The sequence below is a fragment of the Zea mays genome, chromosome 10, assembly GCF_902167145.1.
Source record: "Zea mays cultivar B73 chromosome 10, Zm-B73-REFERENCE-NAM-5.0, whole genome shotgun sequence".
NCBI classification, from domain to species: domain Eukaryota; kingdom Viridiplantae; phylum Streptophyta; class Magnoliopsida; order Poales; family Poaceae; genus Zea; species Zea mays.
The window spans coordinates 148,216,100-148,241,564 of record NC_050105.1 but is presented as its reverse complement, the minus strand read 5'-3'; the positions used below and the strand labels follow the sequence as shown (position 1 = coordinate 148,241,564).

The window sequence follows — 25,465 nt, the reverse complement described above, 5'->3', positions numbered from 1 at the left end:
ACCTCTTCAAGCTGCCGTGGCAGACGCCGGCACCGCGAGCGGCTCCGAAGCCACTCACGTCCGAGAGCCAGGCACGGTGCAGCTGCCAGCGCCATGGACGACAACTGCCCCTCCCTCCCATCACTGAGTGAAGGAGCAGGCCACCGCCCACGCAGGGGCCGACCCCAACTCGGCACACTCCCCTCCCCAGCCCTGGTGATGAAAATCCTTGAGGCTGAGGGAGGGGCAGAGGCCGCAGCCCGGCTCGCTTTCCCCCACCATCAAGCTGGAGGTCACCATCTTGGGTGACCACCGGCGGAGGGGTGCAGTCGGGCTGCATGATGAAAATCCTTGAAGCCGAACAATGGCTGGAAGGTACCAACTCCCACGGAGTTGCGTTCCTCCAACGATGAGGCGAAAAGACGGTGGGTATCCCCCATCCGGGGGCTTGGAAGGTGGAAAGACGCGATGCATAAGGGAGCGAGAAGACATGGTCGCCTTCCGAAAGGCGTCGCCCTCCTTTTAAAGGCAACTCTCCCTACGTGCGCCCCCAACCGTCATGGGCTGAGTCTTCTCCAACACGCTCCAAGGCCCTCCCCTGCGGCGCAAGGGCTGGGTCCCGCGTGTCATGCAAACCGGCTCAGAGGAAGCCAAACCGCCGCGCGTGGTGCGCACAACCGCCCAGCGGTTACAAGTGACCCTCCACTTTTGCCCAGACCGACGGGCGAAAGAGGCGGGCAGCCATGCAGGCGGCATGCAACCGCGCTAAGTGGACGCGCTTCTCCGACTCCCAACACGCCAGCATGGAGGCCCAGGCCCACGCGTCGCGCAACCGGCGCGCCGGATGCTGCATGCAAGCAACCGCACCGCCACTTGCGCCACCACCGCGCCTCCTCGATTGCGGAACCAATACCGCGACTCGAGGCGACCCAGCGCACGACTCAGCAGCGCCAGCCTGACGCGGCGGTCAATGCGGCCAAAAGTGGGCCGGCAGTAATGACGGTGGCAGGCGGGCGGGAGCAGCGGTCACGTCGTCAGCCAAGCTCACGTCCCATTCGGGGGCAGCAAGAGAACCCCCTCTCATGGCGTGAAGACAACGCGCCCGTGATCCGTTCCTCGAACGGCTCACGCACGCGCAACGGCCGCCCCGCCAACCACTCGCCCCGTCGCATTAACTCCGCGGCAGGACAGGCGGCACTTCTGGCAGGAGAGGCGGGCGACGCTTCGCCTTCGCCGTAATAACCGCGCCAAAAAAGGTACGCCGCGTCGTTCGATTTCATATCCTTTTCCGTTTCTCCTTTTTCTCTATCTCTTGCAACAGGGACCGGGAAAGGGGGATACCCCGAAAAGGATCCTTCCCCGTGAAGGAACCAGGCTCCGAGCCTCCTTACTGATCAGAGGTTCGAAGGCTGGCCCCCCGAAGGGTTTCAATAGCCGCCTCAGATCGCGTGGGCCCTACACCCACTACTGGTCAGAGGTTCGAAGACCGGCCCCCCGAAGGGTTCCACGGCCGCCTCAGGCTACTCGGGCTCCGCGTCCATTACTGATCAGGGGTTCGAAGGCTGGCCCCCGAAGGGTTCACAGTCGCCTCAGACGCCGAGCGAGGGATGACCAGGGGTACGTTCGATACATAACCAAGGCTCGGGCTGTGCTCCCGAGGTACCCTAGGACATTTCCGAGACCAGCGGGAGCGATCTTGTAACGGAATCCCATCAGAGGGAGGCATCGAGCCCTCGGACCCCGTCGCCAGGGGACCGGGTCCGGCAGATCACCCGTAGGTACTTTTGGGCGTGCCTCTGGGCCCCTAGCCGACCCCTAACGAACGGGGCACGGACGTCCACTCGGATTACCCGCTTGCAGCTCACCGGAGACACCATGTTCGGCGCCCATCGAGGGTAACATGGCGCTTTCCCCCCTCCTCCTTGCGGAAAGGCGACGCAGGGGCGTATGTAAAAAAGCCGAGTTTGTCCCTGATCGCCCTCTCCCCCTGTGCAGAGGCTCGGGGGCTGCTCTCGCAAACCCGGCTCCGGCCGAACCGTTGACAGCGTCAACATACCAGCCCGAGAACTTGGGCCCCGACCATACACCCGGGCTACGGCCAGTTCGCATGAGGGAACAACCAGACCAGCCGAAGCATTACGCAAGGCATTAAGACCTCGAAGGAGTGAAACCACTCCTCCGAGGCCTCGGGGGCTACACCCGGCGGGTGCGCTCGCGCGCACCCACCGGAACAAAATGCAACCGAGAAAGGCTGGTCCCCTTGCAAAAAAGTGCAACGAAAGCCTCCAAGCGAGTGCTAGCACTCCCTTCGAGGCTCGGGGGCTACTGTCGGGGACCATAATTAGGGGTACCCTCAAGACTCCTAATTCTCAGCTGGTAACCCCCATCAGCATAAAGCTGCAAAGGCCTGATGGGTGCGATTAAGTCAGGGATCAGTCCATTCGAGCGACTCGATCACGCCTCGCCCGAGCCTAGCCTCGGACAAGGGCAGCCGACCCCGGAGGATTTCCGTCTCGCCCGAGGCCCCCCTCCAACGGCGGACACATCTCCGGCTCGCCCGAGGCCTTGCCTTCGCTAAGAAGCAACCCTGACTAAATCGCCGCACCGACCGACCGAATCGCAGGAGCATTTAACGCAAAGGTGGCCTGACACCTTTATCCTGACACGCGCCCCCCGGCAGAGCCGAAGTGACCGCCGTCACTTCGCCGCTCCACTGACCGGCCTGACAAAAGGACAGTGTCGCCTGCGCCACTCCGACTGCAGTGCCACTTGACAGAGTGAGACTGACAAGCAGTCAGGCCCTGCCAAAGGCACCATAGGAAGCTCCGCTCCGCCCGACCCAGGGCTCGGACTCGGGCTAAGTCCCGGAAGACGGCGAACTCCGCTCCGCCCGACCCAGGGCTCGGACTCGGGCTAAGTCCCGGAAGACGACGAACTCCGCTCCGCCCGACCCCAGGGCTCGGACTCGGGCTCAGCCCCAGAAGACGACGAACTCCGCTTCGCCCGACCCCAGGGCTCGGACTCCGCCCTGGCCTCTGCCGAACGACCTCCGCCTCGCCCGACCCAGGGGCTCGGACTCGGCCTTGGCCAGGGAAGACAGACTCGACCTCGGCTTCGGAGGAGCCTCCACGTCGCCCGACCTCGGGCGCGGGCCAGCCACGTCAACAGGAAAGCGCCATCATCACCCTACCCCGAGCTGACTCAGGCCGCAGAGAACAAGACCGGTGTCCCATCTGGCTAGCTCCGCCAGATAGGCAATGATGGCGCCCCGCATGCCCTGTGACGACGGTGGCTCTCAGCTCTCTTACGGAAGCAGGAGGACGTCAGCAAGGACTCAACCGCTCCGACAGCTGTCCCTCCGCCAGGCTCCGCCGCTCCTCCGACGGCCACGACATCACACCAGCTGGGTGCCAAGATCTCTCCGGCTGCCACATCGGCATGTACTTAGGGCGCTACCTCTCCCCCGCTAGACACGTAGCACTCTGCTACACCCCCATTGTACACCTGGATCCTCTCCTTACACCTATAAAAGGAAGGACCAGGGTCCTCTTAGAGAGGGTTGGCCGCGCGGGGACGAGGACGAGACAGGCGCTCGCGTGAGGTCGCTCGCTTCCCTCTCCTGCGTGGACGTTTGTAACCCCCTACTGCAAGCGCACCCGACCTGGGCGCGGGACGAACACGAAGGCCGCGGGATTTCCACCTCTCTCACGCCCATCTCCGGCCACCTCACTTTCCCCCTTCGCGCTCGCCCACGCGCTCGACCCATCTGGGCTGGGGCACGCGGCGACATTCACTCGTCGGCTTAGGGACCCCCCGGTCTCGAAACGCCGACAGACGGCCCACGGCCAGCCGTCGGAAATAGGGCTATTTCCGACGGCCCACCACCTTGGCCGTCGGAAATAAGGGGAGTTCCCCTAACGGCTGTTACCCCGCGCACACACGCACCCAACGCACACACCCACGTCCCAACGCCGCCCGCATAGCGCGCCGCCGCCGCCCCTGGCCAGTGCCGCGGTGGACGCCGCCGCCCGGGGGGCTCGCCAGAGCCGCCGCCGCCGCCCCTGGCCAGCGCCGTGGTGGACGCCGCCGCCTCCTCGCCCCTGGCCAGCGCCGCCCGTGGCCGCCGGGACCTCCCCGCCTTGGGCCAGCGCCGCCCACGCCCGAGGCCGCCCCTTGCCCAGGCCGCCTCGCTCCCCGCCCCTGGCCCGCGCCGCTGAGCCTAGGCCACCTCGTCGCAGGCCGAGGCCGCTGCCGTCCGCGCCCCGAGACCGCCGCCGCCGTCCACAGCCTCCGCGGCTGTTGCCCCGAGGCCGCAGCGGCCCGCCGCCGCGTTACCCGAGGCCGCAGTCGTCCCCGAGCCCGAGGACGTCGTCGAGTCTTCTCACGTGAGCGCGCGCACGCGGCCGTTCGCACGGGGCCGAACGCGGCCGCACGTGAGCGCGTGCACGCAGCTTCACACCGGTCGCCAGCCGTCACTCCTGTGGGCAATTCAGGTATTTTCTAACTTTATTAATGTCATGTTGTAGTATAATGTGATGTTGTAGTATAATTTGATGTGATGTTGTAGTATAATGCGATACTTAACTAAAATAGGTCTAAACTTATGTGTCACCCGTTTCGGTCCAACACATTGCTTAATAAAGTAGTGTGTTGTACCGAAATTGTCCCTTTTTGGACAGCCTTAGAGTGAACGACATATCAAATATGATTTATGATGAGTCAATGAGTTTGAGCGAGATTTCGACAGCATAACCCTCTTGTTCTCCGTTGCACCATTACGGGCGTGCAATGGAGAACAACGGGGTTATGCTGCCGAAATTTCGTTCAAACTCATTGACTTATCATAAATCTGTGATATGTCGTTCACTCTTAGGTGGGTTTAGGACCTATCCTTTCCTGTAATTGTAGGATCACCGGCTGATAATATATCTAGAAATTAATGAACTTGTCTTGATCTTTAATTAGTCGAACGATGGGTGATAGTCGTCGCTGGATGTATGAAGGCTGGCGAAAAAATGATCCTTCGCTTGAGTGGATACAGAAAACCGAAGATTTTATCAATCGTGTTTTTTCTTCGTCAAGAAATGGTCGAGTGTGGTGCCCATGCAGTGTTTGCAAAAATTATCAACGTCAAACCAAGAAAGAGATGTCTGGTCATCTTTGCAAAAATGGCTACGTGCCAAATTATGAAGTTTGGGTGCATCATGGTGAGGAGCTTCCCCGTGGATATGCTCCAGAAGGTCAAGACGATTTTGACCCGGATTTAGACCGAATGGAGGAGATGGTTCAGGATTTAAGAGAGGATCCCGATATAGTGTTTCCAGATAATCCTGAGGATCCTCAACCGCCGGAAGTTAAAAAATTCTTTGAACTTCTCAAGGCAGCAGAAGAGCCGTTGCACGAACACACGAGAGTAACCATTCTTGCTTTTGTGATGCGACTTATGGCTATCAAGTCTAAGTTCGCATTCTCCATCAACTGCTTAAATGAACTTTTGAATTTGATCAGCGACGTATTACCACCAAATCACAAAATGCCCAAAGATGTGTATCAGTCAAGAAAGTTACTCTCTGGCTTAGGTATGGAGTATCAAAAAATTGATGTTTGTCCAGATAATTGTATGCTTTTCTGGAAGGAAAATGAAAAATTAGACAAATGTTTGAGATGCAGCAAATCAAGGTTCGTTGAGGTCGTAAATGAAGATGGAGAAAAATTGACAACAGAAGTAGCAAAGAAGCAACTTCGTTACATGCTTACAGAAAAATTGACAACAGAAGTAGCAAAGACGAGTGAGTTGATTCTAATGTTAAATATTTGTTCATACATTATATGAAATTTGTTAATGCTTCTTTTGTACAATGTGGTTGCAGGTCTTGGATTGATGCATCTTTTCAAGGTCAAGGACGTCGCACACAGGTGAATAAAGTTTTGGGAAGTATATGCAAATATCTCTGGCCTGGTGTAGTGATGGATGAAAGGGAATTAGGCTTACACCTAGTTCCTAAATAATTTTGGTGGTTGAATTGCCCAACACAAATATTGGACTGACTAGTTTGCTCTAGTGTATAAGTTATACAGGTGCAAAAGGTTCACATCTAGCCAATAAAAAGACCAAGTGTTGGATTCAACAAAGGAGCAATAAGGCAACCGAGGGCACCTCTGGCTGGAGGCACCGGACTGTCCGGTGTGCACCGGACAGTGTCCGGTGCGCCCGTAGACTTCGTTTTCTACCCTTCGCCAGAGGACTTCGACTTCAACCCTTCGCCCTCGGGAATTCGCGGAGGCCGGCGCGCTATAATTCACCGGACTGTCCGGTGTGCACCGGACATGTCCGGTGCGCCAACGAACCGCGGCCTCCGGAACTCATCATCCTCGGGTTTTCACGACAGCCGCTCCGCTATAATTCACCGGACTGTCCGGTGTGCACCGGACTGTCCGGTGTGACAGCGGAGCAACGGCTCTCTGCGGCGCCAACGGCTCTCTGCGCAGCATTAAATGCGCGCGCAGCGCGCGCAGACGTCAGGGCTGCCCATACCGGTGCACCGGACATCAAACAGTGCATGTCCGGTGTGCACCGGACACCCAGGCGGGCCCACAAGTCAGAAGCTCCAACGGCTAGAATCCAACGGCAGTGATGACGTGGCAGGGGCACCGGACTGTCCGGTGTGCACCGGACTGTCCGGTGCGCCATCGAACAGAAGCCTCCAGCCAACGGTCAAGTTTGGTGGTTGGGGCTATAAATACCCCAACCACCCCACCATTCATTGCATCCAAGTTTTCCACTTCTCAACTACTACAAGAGCTCTAGGCATTCAATTCTAGACACATTCAAAGAGATCAAATCCTCTCCAATTCCACACAAAACCCTAGTGACTAGAGAGAGTGATTTGCCGTGTTCATTTGAGCTCTTGCGCTTGGATTGCTTCTTTTCTTTCTCACTTGTTCTTGAGATCACAACTCCATTGTAATCAAGGCAAGAGGCACCAATTGTGTGGTGGCCCTTGCGGGGAAGTTTTGTTCCCGGCTTTGATTAGAGAAGAGAAGCTCACTCGGTCCGTGGGACCGTTTGAGAGAGGGAAGGGTTGAAAGAGACCCGGCCTTTGTGGCCTCCTCAACGGGGAGTAGGTTTGCAAGAACCGAACCTCGGTAAAACAAATCTCCGTGTCTCACTTGCTTATTCGCTTGGGATTTGTTTTGCGCCCTCTCTCGCGGACTCGTTTATATTTCTAACGCTAACCCGGCTTGTAGTTGTGTTTATATTTATAAATTTCAGTTTCGCCCTATTCACCCCCCCTCTAGGCGACTATCAATTGGTATCAGAGCCCGGTGCTTCATTAGAGCCTAACCGCTCGAAGTGATGTCGGGAGATCACGCCAAGAAGGAGATGGAGACCGGCGAAAAGCCCACTACAAGCTACGGGAGCACTTCATCGGAAGAGTCCCGCACCAAAAGGAGGGAGAAGAAGAAAAGCTCCTCCAACAAAGGGAAGGAGAAGAAATCTTCTTCTCACCACAAAGAGAAGAAGGAAAAATCTTCTTCCCACAAGCCGCATCGGAAAGGCGACAAGCACAAGAGGATGAGGAAGGTGGTCTACTACGAGACCGACACTTCATCAACATCGACCTCCGACTCCGATGCGCCCTCCGTCACTTCTAAGCGCCAAGAGCGCAAGAAGTATAGTAAGATCCCTCTACGCTACCCTCGCATTTCCAAACATACACCTTTACTTTCCGTCCCACTAGGCAAACCACCAACTTTTGATGGTGAAGATTACGCTAGGTGGAGCGATTTAATGCGATTTCATCTAATCTCGCTCCACAAAAGCATATGGGATGTTGTTGAGTTTGGTGCGCAGGTACCATCCGTAGGGGATGAAAACTATGATGAGGATGAGGTGGCCCAAATCGAGCACTTCAACTCTCAAGCCACAACCATACTCCTTGCCTCTCTAAGCAAGGAAGAATACAACAAAGTGCAAGGGTTGAAAAATGCAAAGGAGATTTGGGATGTGCTCAAAACTGCGCACGAGGGAGATGAGCTCACCAAGATCACCAAGCGGGAAACGATCGAGGGGGAGCTCGGTCGGTTCCGGCTTCAAAAAGGGGAGGAGCCACAACACATGTACAACCGGCTCAAGACTTTGGTGAACCAAGTGCGCAACCTCGGGAGCAAGAAGTGGGATGACCACGAAGTGGTAAATGTTATTTTAAGATCTCTCATTTTTCTTAATCCCACTCAAGTTCAATTGATTCGTGGTAATCCTAGATATACTAAAATGACCCCCGAGGAAGTTATCGGGCATTTTGTAAGTTTTGAGTGCATGATAGAAGGCTCGAGGAAAATCAACGAGCTTGGCGACCCATCCGAAGCCCAACCCGTTGCATTCAAGGCAACGGAGGAGAAGAAGGAGGAGTCTACACCAAGTAGACAACCAATAGACGCCTCCAAGCTCGACAATGAGGAAATGGCGCTCGTCATCAAGAGCTTCCGCCAAATCCTCAAGCAAAGGAGGGGGAAGGACTACAAGTCCCGCTCCAAGAAGGTTTGCTACAAGTGTGGTAAGCCCGGTCATTTTATTGCTAAATGTCCTATATCTAGTGACAGTGACCGAGGCGACGACAAGAAGGGGAGAAGAAAGGAGAAGAAAAGATACTACAAGAAGAAGGGCGGCGATGCCCATGTTTGTCGGGAATGGGATTCCGACGAAAGCTCAAGCGACTCCTCCGACGACGAGGACGCCGCCAACATCGCCGTCACCAAGGGACTCCTCTTCCCCAACGTCGGCCACAAGTGCCTCATGGCAAAGGACGGCAAAAAGAAGAAGGTTAAATCCAACTCCTCCACTAAATATGAATCTTCTAGTGATGATAATGCTAGTGATGAGGAGGATAATTTGCGTTCCCTTTTTGCCAACCTTAACATAGCTCAAAAAGAAAAATTAAATGAATTAGTTAGTGCTATTCATGAAAAGGATGACCTTTTGGACTCCCAAGAGGATTGTCTAATTAAAGAAAACAAGAAACATGTTAAGGTTAAAAAGGCTTATGCTCTAGAGGTAGAAAAATGTAAAAAATTATCTAGTGAGCTAAGCACTTGCCGTGAGATGATTGACAACCTTAGAAATGAAAATGCTAGTTTAAATGCTAAGGTTGATTCTCATGTTTGCAATGTTTCAATTCCCAATCCTAGAGATAATAATGATGATTTGCTTGCTAGGATTGAAGAATTAAACATTTCCCTTGCTAGCCTTAGATTAGAGAATGAAAGTTTGATTGCTAAGGCTAAAGATTTTGATGTTTGCAAAGTTACCATTGCCAATCTTAGAGATAAAAATGATATTCTTCATGCTAAGATTGTTGAACTTAATTCTTGCAAACCATCTACATCTATTGTTGAGCATGTATCTATTTGTACTAGATGTAGAAATGTTGATATTGATGCTATTCATGATCATATGGCTTTAATTAAACAACAAAATGATCATATAGCAAAACTAGATGCTAAAATTACCGAGCATAACTTAGAAAATGAAAAATTTAAATTTGCTAGAAGTATGCTCTATAATGGGAGACGCCCTGGCATCAAGGATGGCATTGGCTTCCAAAGGGGAGACAATGTCAAACTTAATGCTCCTCCTAAAAATTTGTCTAACTTTGTTAAGGGCAAGGCTCCCATGCCTCAGGATAACGAGGGTTACATTTTGTACCCTGCCGGTTATCCCGAAAGCAAAATTAGGAAAATTCACTCTAGGAAGTCTCACTCTGGCCCTAACCATGCTTTTATGTATAAGGGTGAGACATCTAGCTCTAGGCAACCAACCCATGCCAAGTTGCCTAGAAAGAAAACTCCTAGTGCATCAAGTAATCATACTATTTCATTTAAAACTTTTGATGCCTCTTATGTTTTGACTAACAAATCCGGCAAGGTCGTTGCCAAGTTTGTTGGGGACAAGCACAAGGGATCAAAGACTTGTGTTTGGGTACCCAAAGTTCTTGTTTCTAATGCCAAAGGACCCAAAACAGTTTGGGTACCTAAAGTCAAGAACTAAATTTGTTTTGTAGGTTTATGCATCCGGGGGCTCAAGTTGGATACTCGACAGCGGGTGCACAAACCACATGACCGGGGAGAAAAGGATGTTCTCCTCATATGAGAAAAACCAAGATCCCCAACGAGCTATCACATTCGGGGATGGAAATCAAGGTTTGGTCAAAGGTTTGGGTAAAATTGCTATTTCACCTGACCATTCCATTTCCAATGTTTTTCTTGTTGATTCATTAGATTACAACTTGCTTTCTGTTTCCCAATTATGTCAAATGGGCTACAACTGTCTTTTTACTGATATAGGTGTCACTGTCTTTAGAAGAAGTGATGATTCAATAGCATTTAAGGGTGTGTTAGAGGGTCAGCTTTACTTAGTGGATTTTAATAGAGCTGAACTCGACACATGCTTAATTGCTAAGACTAACATGGGTTGGCTCTGGCATCGCCGACTAGCCCATGTTGGGATGAAGAATCTTCATAAGCTTCTAAAGGGTGAACACATTTTAGGACTAACCAATGTTCATTTTGAGAAAGACAGGATTTGTAGCGCATGTCAGGCAGGAAAGCAAGTTGGAGCCCATCATCCACACAAGAACATCATGACGACCGACAGGCCGCTTGAGCTACTCCACATGGATCTATTCGGCCCGATTGCTTACATAAGCATCGACGGGAGTAAGTATTGTCTTGTTATTGTGGATGATTATTCTCGCTTCACTTGGGTATTCTTTTTACAGGAAAAATCTCAAACCCAAGAGACCTTAAAGGGATTCTTGAGACGAGCTCAAAATGAGTTCGGCTTAAGGATCAAGAAAATAAGAAGCGACAACGGGACGGAGTTCAAGAACTCTCAAATTGAAGGCTTCCTTGAGGAGGAGGGCATCAAGCATGAGTTCTCCTCTCCCTACACGCCACAACAAAATGGTGTAGTGGAGAGGAAGAATCGAACTCTATTGGACATGGCAAGAACCATGCTTGATGAGTACAAGACACCGGACCGGTTTTGGGCCGAAGCGGTCAACACCGCCTGCTACGCCATCAACCGGTTATATCTTCACCGAATCCTCAAGAAGACATCATATGAACTCCTAACCGGTAAAAAGCCCAACATTTCATATTTTAGAGTTTTTGGTAGCAAATGCTTCATTCTTATTAAAAGAGGTAGAAAATCTAAATTTGCTCCTAAAACTGTAGAAGGCTTTTTACTTGGTTATGACTCAAACACAAGGGCATATAGGGTCTTTAACAAGTCCACTGGACTAGTTGAAGTCTCTTGTGACGTTGTGTTTGATGAAACTAACGGCTCTCAAGTAGAGCAAGTTGATCTTGATGAGATAGGTGAAGAACAGGCTCCATGCATAGCGCTTAGGAACATGTCCATTGGGGATGTGTGTCCTAAGGAATCCGAAGAGCCTCCAAGTACACAAGATCAACCATCCTCCTCCATGCAAGCATCTCCACCAACTCAAAATGAGGATGTGGCTCAAAATGATGAAGAGCAAAATCAAGAAGACGAGCCACCTCAAGATGATAGCAATGATCAAGGGGGAGATACAAATGATCAAGAAAAGGAGGATGAGGAAGAACCAAGACCGCCACACCCAAGAGTCCACCAAGCAATCCAACGAGATCACCCCGTCGACACCATCCTCGGCGACATTCATAAGGGGGTAACTACTCGATCTCGGGTTGCTCATTTTTGTGAACATTACTCTTTTGTTTCCTCTATTGAGCCACACAGGGTAGAGGAAGCTCTCCAAGATTCGGATTGGGTGGTGGCGATGCAAGAGGAGCTCAACAATTTCACAAGGAATGAGGTCTGGCATTTAGTTCCACGTCCTAACCAAAATGTTGTAGGAACCAAATGGATCTTCCGCAACAAGCAAGATGAGCATGGTGTGGTGACAAGGAACAAAGCTCGACTCGTAGCCAAAGGGTATTCACAAGTCGAAGGTTTGGATTTCGGTGAAACCTATGCACCCGTAGCTAGGCTTGAGTCAATTCGCATATTTTTGGCCTACGCTACTTACCATGGCTTTAAGCTCTATCAAATGGACGTGAAAAGTGCCTTCCTCAATGGACCAATCAAGGAAGAGGTCTATGTTGAGCAACCTCCCGGCTTTGAAGACAGTGAGTATCCTAACCATGTTTATAGGCTCTCTAAGGCGCTTTATGGGCTCAAGCAAGCCCCAAGAGCATGGTATGAATGCCTTAGAGATTTCCTTATTGCTAATGGCTTCAAAGTCGGCAAGGCCGATCCTACACTCTTTACTAAAACTCTTGAAAATGACTTGTTTGTATGCCAAATTTATGTTGATGATATTATATTTGGGTCTACTAACGAGTCTACATGTGAAGAGTTTAGTAGGATCATGACACAGAAATTCGAGATGTCGATGATGGGGGAGTTGAAGTATTTTCTAGGATTCCAAGTCAAGCAACTCCAAGAGGGCACCTTCATTAGCCAAACGAAGTACACTCAAGACATTCTTGCTAAGTTTGGGATGAAGGATGCCAAACCCATCAAGACACCCATGGGAACTAATGGGCATCTCGACCTCGACACGGGAGGTAAGTCCGTGGATCAAAAGGTATACCGGTCGATGATTGGTTCATTGCTTTATTTATGTGCATCTCGACCGGACATTATGCTTTCCGTTTGCATGTGTGCGAGATTCCAATCCGACCCTAAGGAATCCCACCTTACGGCCGTAAAACGAATCTTGAGATATTTGGCTTACACACCTAAGTTTGGGCTTTGGTACCCTCGGGGATCCACATTTGATTTGATTGGTTATTCGGATGCCGATTGGGCGGGGTGCAAAATTAATAGGAAGAGCACATCAGGGACTTGCCAGTTCTTGGGAAGATCCTTGGTGTCTTGGGCTTCAAAGAAGCAAAATTCGGTCGCTCTTTCCACCGCCGAAGCCGAGTACATTGCCGCAGGACATTGTTGCGCGCAATTGCTTTGGATGAGGCAAACCCTGCGGGACTACGGTTACAAATTAACCAAAGTCCCTTTGCTATGTGATAATGAGAGTGCAATCAAAATGGCCGACAATCCCGTCGAGCATAGCCGCACTAAGCACATAGCCATTCGGTATCATTTTCTTAGGGATCACCAACAAAAGGGGGATATCGAGATTTCTTACATTAATACTAAAGATCAATTAGCCGATATCTTTACCAAGCCACTTGATGAACAATCTTTTACCAGACTTAGGCATGAGCTCAATATTCTTGATTCTAGAAATTTATTTTGCTAAGCTTGCACACATAGCTCATTTGATTACCTTTGATCATATCTCTTCTATATGCTATGACTAATGTGTTTTCAAGTCTATTTCAAACCAAGTCATAGGTATATTGAAAGGGAATTGGAGTCTTCGGCGAAGAAAAAGGCTTCCACTCCGTAACTCATACTTCGCCATCACTCCGAGCAACTCTCTATTCCTTGGGAGAAATGAGCATAAAAAAAAAGGACTCTATCCTTGGGGGAGAGAGTAAAAGCTCAAAAGCAAAAGGACCGGACCTCGTCTTTGGTATAATCTTAACTCATTTACTTATGACCAAAGGGGAGGAACTTACTTCGAGGGCTCTAATGATTCCGTTTTTGGCGATTCATGCCAAAAAGGGGGAGAAATGAGCCCAAAGCAAAAGGACCGCACCACCACCACCAAATTCAAAAACTTAGTGCTTTCCAAAAAGTCTTTATCATTTGGTATCCTATTGTGTTCAAAAGGGGGAGAAAGTAGTATTTCAAAAATGGTATATCAAAACCCTCTTGAACACTAAGAGGTGGATCTCTTTTAGGGGGAGTTTTGTTTAGTCAAAGGAAAAGCATTTGAAATAGGGGGAGACAATTTCAAATCTTGAAAATGCTTTGCAAACTCTTATTCATGTACCTTTGACTATTTGCAAAAGATCTTTGAAATGGATTTACAAAAAGAATTTGCAAAAACAAAACATGTGGTGCAAACGTGGTCCAAAATGTTATATAAGAAAGAAACATTCCTTGCATATCTTGTAAGTAGTTATATTGGCTCAATTCCAAGTAACCTTTGCACTTACATTATGTAAACTAGTTCAATTATGCACTTCTATATTTGCTTTGGTTTGTGTTGGCATCAATCACCAAAAAGGGGGAGATTGAAAGGGAATTAGGCTTACACCTAGTTCCTAAATAATTTTGGTGGTTGAATTGCCCAACACAAATATTGGACTGACTAGTTTGCTCTAGTGTATAAGTTATACAGGTGCAAAAGGTTCACATCTAGCCAATAAAAAGACCAAGTGTTGGATTCAACAAAGGAGCAATAAGGCAACCGAGGGCACCTCTGGCTGGAGGCACCGGACTGTCCGGTGTGCACCGGACAGTGTCCGGTGCGCCCGTAGACTTCGTTTTCTACCCTTCGCCAGAGGACTTCGACTTCAACCCTTCGCCCTCGGGAATTCGCGGAGGCCGGCGCGCTATAATTCACCGGACTGTCCGGTGTGCACCGGACATGTCCGGTGCGCCAACGAACCGCGGCCTCCGGAACTCATCATCCTCGGGTTTTCACGACAGCCGCTCCGCTATAATTCACCGGACTGTCCGGTGTGCACCGGACTGTCCGGTGTGACAGCGGAGCAACGGCTCTCTGCGGCGCCAACGGCTCTCTGCGCAGCATTAAATGCGCGCGCAGCGCGCGCAGACGTCAGGGCTGCCCATACCGGTGCACCGGACATCAAACAGTGCATGTCCGGTGTGCACCGGACACCCAGGCGGGCCCACAAGTCAGAAGCTCCAACGGCTAGAATCCAACGGCAGTGATGACGTGGCAGGGGCACCGGACTGTCCGGTGTGCACCGGACTGTCCGGTGCGCCATCGAACAGAAGCCTCCAGCCAACGGTCAAGTTTGGTGGTTGGGGCTATAAATACCCCAACCACCCCACCATTCATTGCATCCAAGTTTTCCACTTCTCAACTACTACAAGAGCTCTAGGCATTCAATTCTAGACACATTCAAAGAGATCAAATCCTCTCCAATTCCACACAAAACCCTAGTGACTAGAGAGAGTGATTTGCCGTGTTCATTTGAGCTCTTGCGCTTGGATTGCTTCTTTTCTTTCTCACTTGTTCTTGAGATCACAACTCCATTGTAATCAAGGCAAGAGGCACCAATTGTGTGGTGGCCCTTGCGGGGAAGTTTTGTTCCCGGCTTTGATTAGAGAAGAGAAGCTCACTCGGTCCGTGGGACCGTTTGAGAGAGGGAAGGGTTGAAAGAGACCCGGCCTTTGTGGCCTCCTCAACGGGGAGTAGGTTTGCAAGAACCGAACCTCGGTAAAACAAATCTCCGTGTCTCACTTGCTTATTCGCTTGGGATTTGTTTTGCGCCCTCTCTCGCGGACTCGTTTATATTTCTAACGCTAACCCGGCTTGTAGTTGTGTTTATATTTATAAATTTCAGTTTCGCCCTATTCACCCCCCCTCTAGGCGACTATCAATGGAGAAAGGCGTTGAGGTGCCTTGTATGTCTTGGGATCAGTACGGGCTCGCGTTCAATGCGGAACATAGGAATGCCCAAGGTGCTGTGTGGCATGAGTTCTGGGTATGTTCTCTAGCCCAACTTGAATTGATTCAACTATACAATGTGCTAAAAATCTTGTTTCTTGTTTTTTTCAGAAACGTTACAAGTTGCCTGAAGATGGAAGTATGAACGATCGTGCACAGATCGTTTTTAACAAGAGCGCGACTACCTTGGTTAGGGATCAGATGTATTATGCTCGGATCCAGGTCACTTCTGATTACATATTAAGGCAGGAAGGACGTCAGCCACGTTCCAAAAGTGAGGCATCAAACAAATACTTAACCGAAGAAGAATATCTTGAGGTAAATTGTTTTTATCCTAATTCATGTCCAAGTGTTAGTACTAACAATACATTGGATCGAAATAAAGTTTTCAGACTCGGTGCCATGGATGGCATCAAATGAGGCTGGTTGGCGGGCTGTATGCAAATATTGGGCAACAGATGGATTTAAAGGTGTTTCATTGAGAAACAGCTCAAATCGTGGGCATGATGTTCACCACAGATATGGTGGTGATGGCCATGTTCGTTTGGCAAAGCGCATGGTAAGTGTAATTTATGGTCGTGCATATCATGAATATTCTATGTGTTTTATGTTATTTTCTTTTGCCTGTAGGAAGCTAGTTCTGGTATTACGCCGAGTGATGTTCAGGTTTACCTTAGAGGTCACAGGGGGTCGGATCCTATAAATCCAGAACAGTTGTGTTCTCAGTCAGCTGCTGAGCGTGTGGTGAGACTTTCGCAACTAGTTACAATGCACTTCTATTCTAAGAGTCGAGAAAAATATAACTGCATTGTTTATTATTTGTCAGGCCTCATATGGTGCTTCCATGATGTCGGAGCATGGGCAAGACTATGATTGGATGAATCAGCCTATCGATCCTCAGGTTGTGTATGCTAGTGGAGGCGGAAAACCTCATGGACGGTGAGTTTGCTATTATTAATTCGTCGATTTGATCTTTTCTAACATGATGTGTTGCGTGTCTAACTTCTTTCTATTTTTTTGTAGTTACCCTATGTTTGGTAGTGTTATCGACTCGACTCAGGTGAGGCCTGAAAGGTCTCGCCCATCGAGGTCGTCTAGCCGTGGTCCTCGCTCTAGTACCCAAGGAAACGCCGAGCTGATCCGGATGCAGGAAGCTTTGAGGCGGCAGGAGGAGTATAACAAGCAACAACAAGAGTACTGGGCTGCTCAATTTGCACGACAGCAGGAGATGATGCAGGTAATTAGATCCTCGTGAGCCTCTACTATAATTGGAGCACATATTTTCTAATATATCCTCGTAACATAGCTTTCAATTTCTTTCAGCAAATAGCACTAGGGCAACGTCCAGATTTTTCAGCGATGACTATGCCACCTCCTCCACCTATCCCGCAGTTTGTACCGACTCCACAATTTAGTTGGCCCACACCTGCACCTCAGGTTATATTACTTGACTTTTTCTTTTGACGTTGCATAACAAGAATTTAACTACTAACACATTTTTTTGAATGTTGTAGGTCCCTCCAGGAAACTTGCTAACTCCGGGAAATGAGGACTCTGAAGATGCGGTCGCTTCTTTTGTGGACGGTCTTCTAAACAGCGGAGGAGCTAGCGGATCAAATCAACCCCATCCATTTGATCAACCTCCTCCATTTGAGTAGCCTGTCTTCTTGTGTTTTTCTCGTACTATGGACTTGTGAACTTGTGGTATTGGGAACTTGTGCTATTGTGAACTTGTGAACTTGTGCTTTAATTTGTGGACAGGTGAAGATTTTGTGAATTTAATTGTGTGTTTTATGTGAAACGATGAATTATGGTTATTTGTGGTATTGTATGTGATTCTGGATGAATTATTGAAAACTAGATATTGTGTGCAGATTGAATTTGTGTGATTGTTTGTAAAACAAAAAGCGGGAAAATTGTGTTTCTCTGTTTTTTAATTACTTCCGACGGTCTCTTATTTCCGACGGGGCCGTCGGAACTAAGCTGTGACGGCGTCAGGCGCCGGCGGCCGGCCGTCTGCGGGGCCCACCTCGCTTTATTTTCGTCGGCCCCACCCTGGCCGTCGGAAATAAACTTACTTCCGACGGCCCCGTCGGAAACGCGGGTACTTCCGACTGGGTATCCCCTACGGCGTTACTTCCGACGGGACCCGCCTTAAGCCGTCGGAAGTAACTACTTCCGACGGTTCAGGACTTATTTCCGATGGTTTAGGCCGTCGGAAACTGGGCGTTTTCATGTAGTGAACCCACTAAAAACAATGTACCGAGCAATAAACATCACATTCCAATCGCTGCCGAAGTAAGAAAAATTATGTGACTGACATACATGGTGAAATAGAGACGCGACGAGACGACATATGGCTATCATCTACATATTGATAAATTATTAGTTGCTTATACAAGACTACAATTTCTATGTATTATATAGTTATATCTTATTTAAATAATAATATATTTATTTAAAATAATTTTTTCAAATTTTTAAATATTGTTATATATTTACAATATCTTTCGTTTATATAATATAAATAAATATGTGTTGTAGTGGTAAAACCTGTGAAAGGGAATTAGGCTTACACCTAGTCACTAATTAATTTTGGTGGTTGAATTACCCAACACAAACAATTGGACTAACTAGTTTGCTCTAGTGTATAAGTTATACAGGTGTCAAAGGTTCACTACAAGCCAATTAAAAAGACCAAAGTTGGGTTCAAAATAAAGAGCAAAAGGCATCCTGAAAGGCTTCCTGTTCTGGCGCACCGGACTGTCCGGTGGCACACCGGACAGTGTCCGGTGCACCAGGGGACTTCGCCCAGAACTCCTTAGCCTCGGGAAATTCTCAGAGCCGGCGCGCTATAATTCACCGGACTGTCCGGTGTACACCGGACAGTGTCCGGTGCTCCAAGAAGTCGTGGCTCTCGAACTCGGCAGCCTCGGGAATTCAGAACGGCTGCTCCGCTATAATTCACCGGACATGTCCGGTGTACACCGGACTGTCCGGTGCGACTGCGGAGCAACGGCTACTTCGCGCCAACGGTCACCTGCAGGCGCATTCAATGCGCGCCAGAAGCGCGCAGAAGTCAGGCACGCCCATACTGGCGCACCGGACATTGAACAGTTCATGTCCGGTGTGCACCGGACCTCCAGGCGGGCCCAGAAGTCAGAACTCCAACGGTCGGAATCCAACGGCCTTGGTGACGTGGCTGGTGCACCGGACATGTCCGGTGTGCACCGGACTGTCCGGTGCACCATACGACAGACAGCCCCACCAACGGTCATGTTTGGTGGTTGGGGCTATAAATACCCCAACCACCCCACCATTTATGGCATCCAAGTTTTTCAGCTTCCAACCACTATACAAGAGCTAGCATTCATTGCAAAGCACACCAAAAGAGATCAAATCCTCTCCCAACTTCACACAAAGCTTTAGTGACTAGAGAGAGTGATTTGTAGTGTTCATTTGAGCTCTTGCGCTTGGATCGCTTCTTTTCTTTCGCATTCTTTCTTGTGATCAAACACTCACTTATAATTGAGGCAAGAGACACCAATTGTGTGGTGGTCCTTGCGGGAAGTTTGATTCCCAAGTGATTTGAGAAGAGAAGCTCACTCGGTCCGAGGGACCGTTTGAGAGAGGGAAGGGTTGAAAGAGACCCGGCCTTTGTGGCCTCCTCAACGGGGAGTAGGTTTGCGAGAACCGAACCTCGGTAAAACAAATCCGCGTGTCACACTCTTCATTTGCTTGCGATTTGTTTTGCACCCTCTCTCTCGCGGACTCGGTTTTTATTTCTAACGCTAACCCGGCTTGTAGTTGTGTTTATATTTGTAAATTTCAGTTTCGCCCTATTCACCCCCCCTCTAGGCGACTATCAATTGGTATCAGAGCCGGTGCTTCATTAGAGCCTAACCGCTCGAAGTGATGTCGGGAGATCACGGCAAGAAGGAGATGGAGACCGGCGAAAAGCCCACTACAAGCCACGGGAGCACTTCATCGGAAGAGTCCCGCACCAAGAGGAAGGAGAAGAAAGACTCCTCCAAAGGGAAGGAGAAGAAGAAGGACTCCTCCAAAGGGAAGGAGAAGAAATCTTCTTCACACAAAGAGAAGAAGGAGAAGTCTTCCTCCCACAAGCCGCAACGGAGTGGGGACAAGAAAAAGAGGATGAGGAAAGTGGTCTACTACGAGACCGACTCTTCATCAACATCCACCTCCGGCTCCGACGCGGCTTCCGTCACTTCTAAGCGCCAAGAGCGCAAGAAGTATAGTAAGATCCCCCTACGCTACCCTCGCATTTCTAAACATACACCTTTACTTTCCGTCCCGTTAGGCAAACCACCAACATTTGATGGTGAAGATTATGCTAGGTGGAGTGATTTAATGCGATTTCATCTAATTTCACTCCACAATATATGGGATGTTGTTGAGTTTGGTGCACAGGTACCATCCGTAGGGGATGAAGACTATGATGAGGATGAGGTGGCCCAAATCGAGCACTTCAACTCTCAAGCAACAACAATACTCCTCGCCTCTCTAAGTAGAGAAGAGTATAACAAAGTACAAGGGTTGAAAAGCGCCAAGGAGGTTTGGGATGTGCTCAAAACCGCACACGAAGGAGATGAGCTCACAAAGATCACCAAGCGGGAGACGATCGAGGGGGAGCTCGGTCGATTCCGGCTTCGCAAAGGGGAGGATCCACAAAACATGTACAACCGGCTCAAGACCTTGGTGAATCAAGTGCGCAACCTCGGGAGCAAGAAATGGGATGACCACGAAATGGTTAAGGTTATTTTAAGATCACTTATTTTTCTTAACCCTACTCAAGTCCAATTAATTCGTGGCAACCCTAGATATACACTAATGACTCCCGAGGAAGTAATCGGGAATTTTATAAGTTTTGAGTGCATGATTGAAGGCTCGAGGAAGATCAACGAGCTTGATGATCCCTCCACGTCTGAAGCTCAACCCGTCGCATTCAAGGCGACGGAAGAAAAGAAGGAGGAGCCTACATCAAGTAGAACACCCATCGACGCCTCCAAGCTCGACAACGAGGAAATGGCGCTTGTCATCAAAAGCTTTCGCCAAATCCTCAAGCAAAGGAGGGGGAAAGACTACAAGTCCCGCTCCAAGAAGGTTTGCTACAAGTGTGGTAAGCCCGGTCACTTTATTGCCAAATGTCCATTATCAAGTGACAGTGACAGGGATAACGACAAGAAGGGCAAGAGGAGAGAAAAGAAGAGGTACCACAAGAAGAGGGGCGGCGATGCCCACGTGTGCCGCGAATGGGACTCCGACGAGAGCTCCACCGACTCCTCCGACGACGAGGACGCCGCCAACATCGCCGTCACCAAGGGACTCCTCTTCCCCAACGTCGGCCACAAGTGCCTCATGGCAAAGGACGGCAAAAAGAAGAAGGTTAAATCTAAATCCTCCACTAGATATGAATCCTCTAGTGATGAAAATGTTAGTGATGAGGAAGATAACTTGCGATCCCTTTTTGCCAACCTCAACATGCAACAAAAGAGAAACTTAATGAATTGATTAGTGCCATTCATGAAAAGGATGATCTCTTGGACACCCAAGAGGACTTCCTTATTAAAGAAAATAAGAAGCATGTTAAGGTTAAAAATGCTTATGCTCTAGAAGTAGAAAAATGTGAAAAATTGTCTAGTGAGCTAAGCACTTGCCATAAGACTATAGACAACCTTAGAAATGAGAATTCTAATCTATTAGCTAAGGTTGATTCCATTGCTTGTAATGTTTCAATTCCCAATCTTAGAAATGATAATGATGATATGCTTGCTAAGATTGAAGCATTGAACTTATCCCTTGTTAGCCTTAGGAATGAAAATGAGAAATTAATAGCTAAGGCTAAAGATTTTGATGTTTGCAATGCTACCATTTCCGACCTTAGAACTAAGAATGATATATTGCATGCTAAGGTTGTAGAATTAAAATCTTGCAAACCCTCTACATCTATTGTTGAACATGTATCTGTTTGTACTAGGTGTAGAGATGTTGATATCAATGCTATTCATGATCACATGGCTTTAATTAAACAACAAAATGATCATATAGCAAAATTAAATGCTAAAATTGCCGAGCATAACTTAGAGAATGAAAAATTTAAATTTGCTCGTAGTATGCTTTATAATGGGAGACGCCCTGGCATCAAGGATGGCATCGGCTTCCAAAGGGGAGACAATGTCAAACTTAATGCCCCTCCTAAAAGACTGTCTAATTTTGTAAAGGGTAAGGCTCCCATGCCTCAGGATAACGAGGGCTACATTTTGTACCCTGCCGGTTATCCCGAGGACAAAATTAGGAGAATTCATTCTAGGAAGTCTCACTCTGGCCCTAACCATGCTTTTATGTATAAGGGTGAGACATCTAGCTCTAGGCAACCAACCCGTGCTAAGTTGCCTAAGAAGAAAACTCCTAGTGCATCAAATGAACACAGTCTTTCATTTAAAACTTTTGATGCATCTTATGTGTTGACTAACAAATCCGGCAAAGTAGTTGCCAAATATGTTGGGGGCAAGCACAAGGGGTCAAAGACTTGTGTTTGGATACCCAAAGTTCTTGTGTCTAATGCCAAAGGACCCAAAACCATTTGGGTACCTAAAGTCAAGAACTAAACTTGTTTTGTAGGTTTATGCATCCGGGGGCTCAAGTTGGATACTCGACAGCGGGTGCACAAACCACATGACAGGGGAGAAGAAGATGTTCTCCTCCTACGAGAAAAACCAAGATCCCCAACGAGCTATCACATTCGTGGATGGAAATCAAGGTTTGGTCAAAGGTTTGGGTAAAATTGCTATATCTTCTGACCATTCTATTTCCAATGTTCTTCTTGTAGATTCTTTAGATTACAATTTGCTTTCTGTATCTCAATTATGCAAAATGGGCTACAACTGTCTCTTTACTGATGTAGGTGTCACTGTCTTTAGAAGAAGTGATGATTCAATAGCGTTTAAGGGTGTGTTAGATGGTCAGCTATACTTAGTAAATTTTGATAGAGCTGAACTCGACACATGCTTAATTGCTAAGACTAACATGGGCTGGCTCTGGCATCGCCGACTAGCACATGTTGGGATGAAGAATCTTCACAAACTTCTAAAGGGAGAACACATTTTAGGACTAACCAATGTGCACTTTGAGAAAGATAGGATTTGTAGCGCATGCCAAGCAGGAAAGCAAGTTGGTACCCATCATCCACACAAGAACATCATGACGACCGACAGGCCACTTGAGCTACTCCACATGGATCTATTCGGCCCGATTGCTTACATAAGCATCAGTGGGAGTAAGTATTGTCTTGTAATAGTGGATGATTATTCTCGCTTCACTTGGGTGTTCTTTTTGCAGGGAAAATCTCAAACCCAAGAAACCTTAAAGGGATTCTTAAGACGAGCTCAAAATGAGTTCGGGTTAAGGATCAAGAAGATTAGAAGCGACAATGGAACGGAGTTCAAGAACTCACAAATTGAAGGCTTCCTTGAGGAGGAGGGCATCAAGCATGAGTTCTCTTCTCCCTACACCCCTCAACAAAATGGTGTAGTAGAGAGGAAGAATCAAACTCTATTGGACATGGCTAGAACCATGCTTGATGAGTACAAGACTTCGGATCGGTTTTGGGCGGAGGCGGTCAACGCCGCTTGCTATGCCATCAACCGGTTGTATCTACATCGAATCCTCAAGAAGACATCATACGAACTCCTAACCGGTAAAAAGCCCAATATTTCATATTTTAGAGTCTTTGGTAGCAAATGCTTTATTCTTGTTAAAAGAGGTAGAAAATCTAAATTTGCTCCTAAGACTGTAGAAGGCTTTTTACTAGGATATGATTCAAACACAAAGGCATATAGAGTCTTTAACAAGTCCTCCGGACAAGTTGAAGTTTCTTGTGACGTTGTGTTTGATGAGACTAACGGCTCTCAAGTAGAGCAAGTTGATCTTGATGAGATAGGAAATGAAGAGGCTCCATGCATCGCGCTAAGGAACATGTCCATTGGGGATGTGTGTCCTAAGGAATCCGAAGAGCCTCCAAATGCACAAGATCAACCTTCCTCATCCACGCAAGCATCTCCACCAACTCAAAATGAGGATGAAGCTCAAGTTGATGAAGTAGAAAATCAAGCAAATGAGCCACCTCAAGATAATGGCAATGATCAAGGGGGAGATGCAAATGAGGAAGACAAGGAGGAAGAGGAACAAAGGCCGCCACACCCAAGAGTCCACCAAGCAATCCAACGAGATCACCCCGTCGACACCATCCTCGGCGACATTCATAAGGGGGTAACTACTAGATCTCGTGTTGCACATTTTTGTGAGCATTACTCTTTTGTTTCCTCTATTGAGCCACACAGGGTAGAGGAAGCACTCCAAGATTCAGATTGGGTGGTGGCAATGCAAGAAGAGCTCAACAACTTCACTAGGAATGAGGTATGGCATTTGGTTCCACGTCCTAATCAAAATGTTGTAGGAACCAAATGGGTCTTCCGCAACAAGCAAGATGAGCATGGTGTGGTGACAAGGAACAAAGCTCGACTTGTGGCCAAGGGATACTCCCAAGTCGAAGGTTTGGATTTCGGTGAAACCTATGCACCCGTAGCTAGGCTTGAGTCAATTCGCATATTATTAGCCTATGCTACTTACCATGGATTCAAGCTTTATCAAATGGACGTGAAAAGTGCCTTCCTCAATGGACCAATCAAGGAAGAGGTCTATGTTGAGCAACCTCCCGGCTTTGAAGATAGTGAGTACCCTAACCATGTCTATAAACTCTCTAAGGCGTTTTATGGGCTCAAGCAAGCCCCAAGAGCATGGTATGAATGCCTTAGGGATTTCCTCATCACTAATGAATTCAAAGTCGGAAAGGCCGATCTGAAAGGGAAATGTGCCCTTGGGCCATTTCTAAGTATTTTGGTGATTGAGTGTAAACACAAGTGCTCAAATATGAATCTATGCCCATGGGTGAACAAAGTGCAAATCACAATTAAAGGTATGTTTCTAAGCCTTAGTACATTGGTTTTGTGTACTAATATACTTGTCTAAGTATTAGAAACAGAGAGAAGAAGAAAAGAGAAGAGATGGAGAAAGACTTGGCTGTGTACAGCCAAGACTCGGCTCGGTCTGGCACACCGGACTGTCCGGTGGTGCACCGGACAGTGTCCGGTGCGCCAGGCTGACTCGGCGTGAAAAGGCTGCTCTCGGGAATTCGCCGACGGCGTACGGCTAAAATTCACCGGACTGTCCGGTGAGCCAACGGTCGGCCGAGCCAACGGTCGGCCGCGGGATCTGCGCGCGACACGTGGCCGGGCCAACGGTCGGAAGGGGGCACCGGACTGTCCGGTGTGCACCGGACTGTCCGGTGCGCCAACGGCTCTCAGATCTGCAACGGTCAGCAACGGTCGGCTGTGCCGTTTATGGAAAGAAATCGGGCACCGGACAGTGTCCGGTGTGCACCGGACTGTCCGGTGCACCCGACGACAGAAGGCAGGGATGGCCTTCCAGATTTGTTCTCAACGGCTCCTAGCTGCCTTGGGGCTATAAAAGGGACCCCTAGGCGCATGGAGGAGTACACCAAGCATTCCTGCAACATCCCTAAGCACCAAGACATCGATTCCACGCATTTGGTTCATTGTGATAGCATCTAGAGCTCTTGTTGAGTTGTGAACTCATTGAGTTGTGTTGCGAGCTCTTGTTGCGATTTGTGTGCGTGTTGTTGCTCTGATTTTGAGTCTTGTGTGCGTTGTTAGTCCCTTCCTTACTCCGTATTTCTTTGTGAATCTTAAGTGTAAGGGCGAGAGGCTCCAAGTTGTGGAGATTCCTCGCAAACGGGATATTGAAAGGCAAAGCAAAACACCGTGGTATTCAAGTTGGTCTTTGGACCACTT

The 25,465-nt window shown here is 48.7% G+C and overlaps 1 protein-coding gene across 1 annotated transcript; it reads left to right on the top strand.

The window, feature by feature from the left end:
• Positions 1-16,627: 16,627 nt before the first annotated feature.
• Positions 16,628-17,248, top strand: LOC111590308 (uncharacterized). The gene is made up of 3 exons (XM_023301240.1): positions 16,628-16,812; positions 16,899-17,012; positions 17,090-17,248. The coding sequence occupies exons 1-3, from the start codon at positions 16,720-16,722 to the stop codon at positions 17,231-17,233; spliced, it is 351 nt and encodes a 116-aa protein (XP_023157008.1). The 5' UTR covers positions 16,628-16,719; the 3' UTR covers positions 17,234-17,248.
• Positions 17,249-25,465: the final 8,217 nt, after the last annotated feature.